This window comes from Aethalodelphis obliquidens, unplaced genomic scaffold (genome assembly GCF_003676395.1).
Source record: "Aethalodelphis obliquidens isolate GAN/ISIS:26980383/991018 unplaced genomic scaffold, ASM367639v1 scaffold4, whole genome shotgun sequence".
Classification (NCBI taxonomy): domain Eukaryota; kingdom Metazoa; phylum Chordata; class Mammalia; order Artiodactyla; family Delphinidae; genus Aethalodelphis; species Aethalodelphis obliquidens.
Window position 1 is genome coordinate 61733082 of NW_020837948.1, and position 10258 is coordinate 61743339.

General features: G+C 38.5%; 1 protein-coding gene across 6 annotated transcripts in view; it reads right to left on the reverse strand.

Moving 5' to 3' along the window:
* The window catches only part of BDP1 (BDP1 general transcription factor IIIB subunit), an 87548-nt gene extending 77290 nt beyond the window's left edge, over positions 1–10258 (reverse strand). For 4 of the 6 annotated variants that reach the window (XM_027100892.1, XM_027100889.1, XM_027100890.1 and 1 more), the window contains exons 1-6: positions 9496–10256; positions 6756–7032; positions 4997–5106; positions 3710–3769; positions 1872–2000; positions 15–148 (exon numbers count right to left, since the gene is read on the reverse strand). In XM_027100892.1, the coding sequence (XP_026956693.1) occupies positions 15–148; positions 1872–2000; positions 3710–3769; positions 4997–5106; positions 6756–7032; positions 9496–9707 (922 nt within the window). In that variant the 5' untranslated portion in view covers positions 9708–10256. Of the gene's footprint in view, positions 1–14; positions 149–1871; positions 2001–3709; positions 3770–4996; positions 5107–6755; positions 7033–9495 lie in introns of all 6 variants that reach the window. The other 2 variants (XM_027100888.1, XM_027100893.1) reach the window with 2 other exon arrangements.

Below are 10258 nucleotides of genomic sequence, written 5' to 3' on the forward strand. Positions count from 1 at the left end.
TGAAAATCAGTTACCTTTATTTGACCATGGTTTAGAGTAATAGTTTTTCCTAAAGCTGGAGTATGTAGTTGTAGAACCACGCTCAAATATGGGGTCATTTTCCTCAACAACACAGGGGCCTTTGGTCCTTAAAACTTCTACAGTTAAACTGAAAAACAAGTAAGGAAACAAACAGTGAGATTTTAATAGCTATATTTTGAAATTTACCATGGTAAAATCATATCAAAAGTATAATATACATTTGAAGTACGCATATTTTCCAAGAATCTGCAGATTTTCACTCTAGGAAGCAAAAAGAAATGTCAACTTTTTTTCAAAATCCTTAACAGCAATATAAAATTTACAAAATATCTTTAGGCCACCTAAATAATTGTTTTTTACTGACTTCTGCATGCCCCCTATATTTAATATATATTATCTTATCATGCAATACCCAACAGGGGATACTGCGAAATATAAGCATTTTATATTTACATTTTATATTCCTGCACACAAGGCAGTTAAATATGCTTTTAAGAATTTAATTACCAATAAAATCATCATCACCAAATAGTGGAAACAATATGCAAAAACAATTATCATTAATAGCATTACATTTACGTTTATCATAGAATTTACATAGTATAAAACAATTTATTACTAATAAAACTGTCAGAAGACTTTCCATCCCTCTTTTTTATTTCCTTACTAATTTAACTTTTTTTATTTTTAAAAATATTTATTTGGGGCTTCCCTTGTGGCGCAGTGGTTGAGAGTCCTCCTGCCAATGCAGGGGACACGGGTTCGATCCCTGGTCCGGGAGGATCCTGCATGCTGCGGAACAACTAGGCCCGTGCACCACAACTACTGAGCCTGTGCTCTAGAACCCATAAGCCACAACTACTGAGCCCACGGGCCGCAACCACTGAAGCCCACACGCCTAGAGCCCACACACCTAGAGCCCGTGCTCTGCAACGAGAGAAGCCACCATGGTGAGAGGCCCACGCACCGCAGCAGGGAGCGGCCCCCGCTCGCCACAGCTAGAGAAAGCCTGTGTGCAGCAACAAAGGCCCAATACAGCCAAAAACAAATAAATAAATTTATAAATTAAAATATTTATTTATTTGCTAAGACCTGCACCAGGTCTTAGTTGCAGCACACAGATCTTCGTACCCTCGAACGGGATCTTTAGTTGTGGCACGCAAGAATCTTTTAGTTGCGGCACGCAGGATCTAGTTCTCCGACCAGGGATCGAACCTGGGCCCCCTGCATTGGGAGCACGGAGTCTTAACTGCTGGTCCACTAGGGAAGTCCCTTATCTTCTTTTTTTAAAAACACACATAAGAAAAAAAAAAAAAACCACATTGGAAAGACAACTAAATTCCACAATGCCAAATTTGAGAAATTTAATGTTATAACTAAGAAATTAAGCCAGAAAGTCAATTAAAAATCATAAAATATGTTAAACCTATGTTTCATTGTATTTTCAATAGTTAACACCACACACCAGAATATGGTATTAGTTAATAATACATAGCTTGAATATTGACATCAAGGCTGAGTCAATCTTCGAAATATATTCTCAGTGGAGGACATCATGTGATTAGTTCAATAGCTCATCTCAATTACCAGTAAAATTAGTAAAACAATGGTAGTAGGTTAGTGGGTGGCAGGTCAGTAGTACCATCTTCTCATATAAAGGACAGCATTATAAAAATTTCTGAAAATTATAAATGAATGTAACTCATCTTTCTATTTATAACATCCATTATGCAAATATAAACATTAGAGTCTAAGTGACAGTGACAAATACAGAAACTCAATGTCTCATTAGACAGAGCTCATTTGTTCTCATAAAACCACAATCTCTCTCTCTCTCTTTTTTAACTTACCTTTCTTCATCCAAAATAATAGAACCATCTTCTGCCACTTTTACTCGAGGAACCAGCAATGGCCCATCATCCATCTCCTCTTCTATTTCTTCATTATCTTCACCATCAGGAGTACTCTTACCTTCTTGCCTACCAAATGTAAAGGTAGGTTAATTCATACAGCTATGAGAAATATTCCCTGAACATTATGAACTTCTAAAACAAATTACTGCACTTTCAACCTTCTAGCTATTTCCCACTTTCCCTATAACCTAATTGAAAATACTATGTGTTGTTAAGGCCATGGTTATAAGATTTTCTCAAATTTTATCTAGTAGCATTTAATAGGAGTCTTTACTCTATTGAAGAGAAATAAATGCTCATCTTTTCTATCTCAACAGAGTATAAGAGTAAACCGTCCAATAGTATGGAATTAACAAAAATAACCCTTACAGCATTAGTTTCCAGACCATGTTATTACCTCTTCAGAACAACCCTTGGGGGTTAGTTTTTCATGCCCATTTGAAACTTGGAGAAGATAAATTACTTTTGCTCTAGATTACACAACAGTAAGAACAGACCAAGAAGCCAAACAGTTTTCCAAATAATGACTCCAAATTCCATATACTTTCCATTCAATTACATTATCTCCTTAAGGTCTTATTGAAAGAAACACAACCTATAAATCTGTAAAAACATAACCTATTTCTGAAGCTTGTGAGTTCTGCTTTAAAACAATGTGGATTCTAAGAAAGGGTAATCATTACGGGGAATTTCCTGGCAGTCCAGTGGTTAGGACTTGGCGCTTTCACTGTCGTGGCCCGGGTTCAATCCCTGATTGGGGAACTAAGATCCGGCAAGCCACACGGTGTGGAAAAAAGAAAAAAAGAGTAATCATTACTTAATGATTGTTACTTGAAGCAACAACCAGAAAGTCCCAATGTTTCTGCTAATTTTCCACAATTCCCTACCTTGAATTACAAGTCTACAATAACTTCCTAGGAGGTCTCTTGGAGGGATTTCTTAGGAATAAACTAATATATGACAGTGAAGGCTTGAACACAAAAAGAGACTCTCTAACTGGCATCAAAACTATACCTACTGAAAAAACAAAAAACAAAAAACAAAACTATACCTACTGAAGGAAAGTGTATACAAAATGCTTAAAAAAAAAGAAAAGGAAGGGGAAAGGAGAAAGGAAAGAAAAAGGAGGAAATAGAAAAAAACTATATGTTTGCTTGGATAGACATAGACTAGAATTAGAAAGATAAGTTAAAAATGTGGTAACATTTGTGGCCTCCAGGAAGACGGACTAGACGGCAGAAAAACAAAGTTGGAAAACTTTTCTCAGTACACTTTTGTTCCTTTTGAATTTTGTACCATGTGAATATTATTATTCTGAAACAAAACCCTTTTTAATTCTAAACGCTTTAATTTAAAATCATAACTCTATTTATACATGTAACATACAAGGAGTGTGAGGCTTTTATGTTGACTTAAATCAAGCAGTAACTTTTATTCTTGTGATTCCATTTAAAAATTCCTATCACATGTAATTTAACTAAAACAGGAAGCATCATTTGTTTTTTTTGGGGTTTTTTTTGTGGTACGTGGGCCCCTCACTGCTGTGGCCTCTCCCGTTGCAGAGCACAGGCTCCGGACGCGCAGGCTCAGCGGCCATGGCTCACGGGCCCAGCCGCTCCGCGGCATGTGGGATCCTCCCGGACCGGGGCACGAACCCACGTCCCCTTCATCGGCAGGCAGACCCTCAACCACTGCGCCACCAGGGAAGCCCTGATTTCATTTTTTTTTTTAATTTACCCATAACAGAATATATTCAAAACAGATGAGATGCTTACTCTCTTGTCTGGACTGGTGTCAATGATTTTTCAGTTTTCTTTTCTTGCTCCAGTGAAGAACTATTAAACACAAGTCAAAACATACCTTTTAATAAATAAGTAATTTACATTTTGTCAATTCTATCTGAGGAAGAAGCAAATAATTTTAACTTGCAATTTTTTTATGATATACCATAACACTACCATTAATGATGGTGTGGTCCAACACTCCATTTTTCAGTCAAAAACTTTTGTCATCAATATAAATAATTTGTTAGGCCCTAAGTAGGGAATACTTTTCCCTCTAATTCCTCAGTGAAGGCATGAAACAACCTAAGTGGCTTGTTTCCAACTCCTAGATGTCAAACAACTCAAAACCTAGGTTTCTGGCTCTTCTCTTAACTAAGCCAAAGATGTACTGAGCCTGAAAAAGACTACACTGAAAATATGCCATTACTCCTACATCCACCTGCTACACCATCAACAACACAGTGAGGAGATTTATTATAAACTCTCTGCCTCCCCAGGCTAACTTTGACTAAAGAAGCTTTGTTCTTGGAGGATTTGTTAATCAAATGTCACTGTACTTAACAAGGAGGTAGGATATAAAAATAAGATCACCCCTTTAGATCACCTTATAGTATGTAAGAAATGTAAATGGCAAACTTGATTAGAGAAAAGTTGTTTAGTTGGTTTTACTGCATCTCGGTAATAAAACAAAAGAAATTTTTTTTTAATCTCAGAGGTAAAGGGCATCTTTACCATCCCAAGAAAACAGTTACTTGAAATAGCACTAATTTTTTTTGTTGTTTTTTTGGGTTTTTTGCCTGTATTGGGTCTTCATTGCTGTGTGCGGGCTTTTTCTAGTTGCGGCGAGTGGGGGCTACTCTTCATTGTGGTGCGCGGGCTTCTCACTGCAGTGGCTTCTCTTGTTGCGGAGCACGGGCTCTAGGCACATGGGCTTCTCTTGTTGTGGCTCACGGGCTCTGAGGCGCAGGCTCACGGGCTCTGGGGCGCAGGCTCATTTGTGGCACACGGGCTTAGCTGCTCCGCGGCATGTGGGATCTTCCTGGACCAGGGATCGAACCTGTGTCCCCTGCATTGGCAGGCGGATTCTTAACCACTGAGCCACAGGGAAGTCCGAAATAGCACTAATTTTTGTTATAAAATTCTTATCCAAAGGACATCATATGTGCTATAAATTTTGTCAACATATTGTTGGAAAACATGAAACCATACTTTAAAAGTGATACTTACTTAAATCACTATATACTCAAAGAAAGTAAAATAGAAATAAAGTTTACTTACGTCATTGGATTGTTATTTGGCAGGTAATATATGAAGTCTCTCATAGTCATTTTGGACCGATCTGGTGGCCTCTGACTTTCATTTACAGCATATTTGTTTTTCCATTGCTTCTAGATACACAAACACACAGAGATACGCTTCTATAAATATAGAAGAATTTTAGGGGAATTCCCTGGCAGTCCAAAATAATAAAAATATTATTTTAAAAAATAAAAATATTTTTAAAAATATTTTATTTTAAAAAATAAAAATAATAAAAATAAAAATAAATTTTAAAAAATTTTAAAAAAGAAGAATTTTACATGTATATATTTAAGTATACAGCCTACTGCTGTATTCATTGCAAATGCTTGAAGATTATTCCTATCACAATTATGCCTAATTTGAGGGAAAAATTTATAAACTTATATTAAAAAGTTGTAGCACATAAAGGAATTTTAAAACACTAAAGTGACTGGGACTTGGGACTTCCCTGGTGGTCCAGTCGTTAGGACTCCAGGCTTCCACTGCAGGGGGCCGGGGTTCGATCCCTGGTCAGGTAACTAAGATGCCGTGTGCCACGTGGCACAGCTAAAAAATAATAAATAAATAAATATAGTGACTGGGACTGCATAAAAGCTCAATGTATAAAATCATGCTTACTGATGCTGACTAACTACAATAGTGTACTGAAAATTTATATATAGCTTTTATTTGCCCTGTAGTGAGTTGGAATTCTGTATATTTTATAAAAATCTTGAAGCAAATGTTTAATTTTTAATTCCCCCAAATAAATCTAACTAAGCAGATTCTAAAAAACAGAGAACATTTTTAGAGGCTTAGATTTTAGAAGATATGAATTCAAATCCCATATCCTCCACTGATGTTTGACACAAAGCAAACAACCTCTCTGAGCTTATTTCCTCCTCCTCCTGTGTAAATAGTGATAGCCACTTCGCACAGCTGAGATATTTAAACAAGATAACGAATATAAAGCACCAAGGGGGAATTCCCTGGCAGTCCAGTGCTTAGGACTCCATGCTTTACTGCCAAGAAACTAAGATCCTGCAAGCTGTGCGGCACGGCCAAAAAAAAAAGCACCAAGATAAGTGCCTTCCTCTTAGTTAAAAAAAGGAGGGCATTCTATAAATTAATAATAAGAGCTGACATTTGTTGGGCTCTTACTATTTGCTAGACACTAGTCTAAATTTGTCAATTTAGAAAACATCACCAATTCATTTTGCTCAACTACACTTGTCTTAATTCAAATGAATATAACTTGCGTCAATTGGACATCTTCAGGAAAAATCTCACTGAAGGTTTAGTTTATAAATACATCTGTAGGCGTATCTGTATATGTGTGTGCACACACGTAAAACTTCTATTTGTGGCCTCCGCCAAAAACAATGAAAGATATAGATGAAAAAAATATACAAAAATTAATATCGTGGAAAAAATAGCTTATTAACTCTATAGTGCTTCTCAATCGTTCTGTTAACAAAAGGGGATATTCTGGGACTTCCCTGGCAGTCCAGTGGTTAAGACTCTGCGCTTCCATTGCAGGGGGCACGGGTCCAATCCCTGGCTGGGAAAGATCCAGCAGCCAAAAAACAAACAAACAAACAAACAAAAGGGGATATTCTATTACCATGAGGGATGTTACTTGGTTTTGTTTCCCTCATCAAAATGCTACAGATGCTTGTTCTTCCTCCAAATGATGCCTAACATAAAAACAGAAATCTAGCAGGCAACAGTCAAAATTCTGATTTTTCTACCATACCTTCTCTTTCCTCAATTCTTCTTTTAACATTTCTCTCAGTTTCTGGGCTTTATATATTCGGTATCTGTCTGAGCATGGCTGTTTCTCTTTTGTTGGAACAGGGTTTGGCTGTGGAGCTTCTTGATTAACTGTAGATAAAGGATGAGGTTCTGAAGGAACACTGACACTAGGTTTAACCAGACTAAAAGTACTTGATACTCGCTTTCTTCTCTGTGAAACAGTAGAGGAAGATTTACTGGATTCTTCAACATCCTTCCCACCATCAGTCTTTTCATCACTGTTGAAATTTTAAAAGAAAAAAATAAGGGCACCATGGATCTTCTTTTAAATATTTGAGCCTTAACAACTAGTCTGACAAAAACCCAAAAGAGCAAAATCTCATTATTAATAATCAATGACTTCAACAGAGGTTGCAATAAAATTTTTGTTCAGTACATCTTTTTAACAGATATGGAATTCTAATGAAGACTGATGATCCTTTTCAAACTTCAAATCCCTAAGAACATTATAGCACATAATTTTATGCTCATGCTAGGTACCTCAAAAAACAAACAAAAAAAACCTAAGTTACAAAACAAAGCTTAATTTGCCTAATTTGAATTATTCGATAACTGAGAGGTTTTTTTCTTTTGATAGTTCTAAAAAAATTTTTTTTAATTGAAGTATATAGTTGATTTACAATATTATATTAGTTTCTGGTGCACAGCATAGTGATTCAGTATTTTTACAGACTGTACACCATTAAATGAGAGTTGTTTTTTAAAATTAAGTTTATAATCCACATTGACACTTTCTAAAGTGATCTAAATTTTTGGCATTTTACTTTAATTATCAACTTGAGATCAGTTAAACCAAACAAAATATCAAACCTCTGAAATATTTGTATTGCAGTATTTGAAGACATTCATTTAGCTACATTAATCAAACCAAATTCTGTTTGAGGCAAAAATCATTTATCTTTTGTCAGGTATAACTCTACTTATTCAGCTATCAAAATAAACTCTTCACTCAAAAAAAGTACTCAGTAGGGACTTCCCTGGTGGCGCAGTGGTTGGGAGTCCGCCTGCCGATGCAGGGGACACGGGTTCGTGCCCCGGTCCGGGAGGATCCCACGTGCCGCGGAGCGGCTGGGCCTGTGGGCCGTGGCTGCTGAGCCTGCGCGTCCGGAGCCTGTGCTCCGCGGCGGGAGAGGCCACAGCAGTGAGAGGCCCGCGTACCGCAAAAAAAAAAAAAAAAAGTACTCAGTCACTTCAAATTACATATCCAAATTCAGATTGGATATAAATATTTCAGGAATGGCCTGAAAGCAAATTAAGAGGGTGTAAGTCAAGAATTAAAAGCAGTCTACTTTTTTCATATGTTATGATTAGTTTTATATAAAAGTGAAAAAATGCCTAAACTATAGAATAACTTTTCCAAAAAGTATCCAATTTAAATTCTTATCTCAGCCCTTATAATGTGATACATGTGCCATTTGCATTTCACCCAATCAACATGAATGCATAAGGACAGAACATATACCCTATGGATTTTTACAATTAGCAAAGACCCACCAAAAAAAAAAGGAAACACATGATAAAAAACCAAGTATAGTCCCTAAATGTCAAGTCTAAGAAAGCAATATCCTTGAGCTTAAATGTCTCAAGACTACAGAATAAGTAATTTACTAAATTATCAATAATCATACATTCACATGAAGTTAACAGGATCTCTGTGAACTTTATTAATTTAACAGTAACTGGTATTTCTATTCCACTGTTGGGAGAAATTCTGAAACAAATTCATGTAAGAAACTTGGAAATTACTAAGCATAATTAAGCTATCAAAATAATACTCTATACTAAGCACCAGCTGAGGTCAACAGAAGCCAAGCCAAAAGAGAAAAGAACAAAATTGTCACCTTCCTGTCACAGTATAAATTTATACCATCTCACTGTTATTTAATAGGGTTGATTTTCATTGGTTTCCTCACATTTATAGTATAAAAACAGAGGCCATTATTAGCTCAACATGTCTTAACTTTAACTACTTTGCTCCATCACCTTTAAACACCTAAAGGTAGGCAACTATTCTGTCATGTCCCGTGCAAGACAGTTTATATCAGTTATTTCTAATCTCCACAATAAAGAGTTACATTATCCCCATTTTGCAGATGAGTACATTCTGCCTGGGCAAAGTCCATAAACTGTTAACTTAAGTAGAAGAATCCTGAATCTAAATGTGGTACATGACACATGCTTTTCTGTTCAGAAAACATGGTCACCATAGTTAAAGGGGCACACCCTCAAATCAAAACAAGTAACCAGTTCCTTTCCATTGACATAAATCAGCAGAATCAAAGTAACACTGCTCTTCTTTTAAAAAAAAAATGTTTTCAAGATTTTAAAAAAACTTACTCCCGTAAAGTACTCCAAAAGAATGAAAACTGCGGTAATCTAAATGCTCTAATGAATAGTACCACGTGTGGATTTTCTTGAAGATTGCTAGACCTGGATTCCTCCCACCACCACTTGAAGACATGGTCGCCTCCCCGAGAATCTACACGCTGTAACAAAATCCACACTTGCCTCACCGTGGTTAGAGGGACCAACTACAGTTGGCAGTGTGTTCCTCGGCCTCAACTGTCAGGCTTAGTACAAGCGAGGGGGTACTTCTACGGTAAAGTTTCTTTGCTCAGCTTCCAGGTGACACGCCCGGAGAGGCGGGGCAGATGAAAATGCTCCCCTCTGCAAGTACTTACCTGCTCTTGGGAGTCTTTTCTCGGAGCTCCTTTTCCCCACAATCCACCGGGGGCACATCTGTGGATTCCGCTGGCTTTGGGACAGAGGCCGCTGCAGGCTCCGGCGGCCTGGGAGCCTCTCGTTCACGCTGTGGATTGGGGGCGGTGGAGCCCCTGGCGCCTGCTCCAGGCCTGACATTGGGCTTCACGCTAAGGCGTGCCCTGCGGAACATGGCGGAGCCAGGGGGCCCGGGGAGGCGACCCCACGGCCGCTCTCAACCCCGAGCCCCGACCGCTGCCTGGAGAGGGCTTTAGGAACTACGCCCTTCCCACAAAGCCACACCAACAGCCCAGCGGGCAGCTATCGCAGTTTTACTCCCCCGCCGCCGCCTCCGATCTCCCGCCGCCGCCTCTTCTTCATGACCCTGCTACACTAATAGCTAAGTTTCCCCCGGTACCTCGTTCCCCCGCCCTCAGAGGGCGCCGGAACTGATTACGTCATCATCCAGCGCCGCGGAATGACGCACAGCACCGGAGCCATGGTAACCGTCAAGTTATGGAGCCTGGGTTACCGGTGAACCGGAAATTGAGACGCCAGACGGTGTACTGTTCCTTCTCCAGGGCTCCTTAGGATTTGTTCAAAAGAGCAGAAGGAGGTAGGCAGTCCTTCAGTCCAAACTTTTACAGGAACTATTAAAATCCCTGGCCGTAGGACTTCCCTGGCTGTCCAGTGGTTAAGACTCCGCGCGTCCACTGGGGGTGGTGCGAATTCCATCCCTGGTTG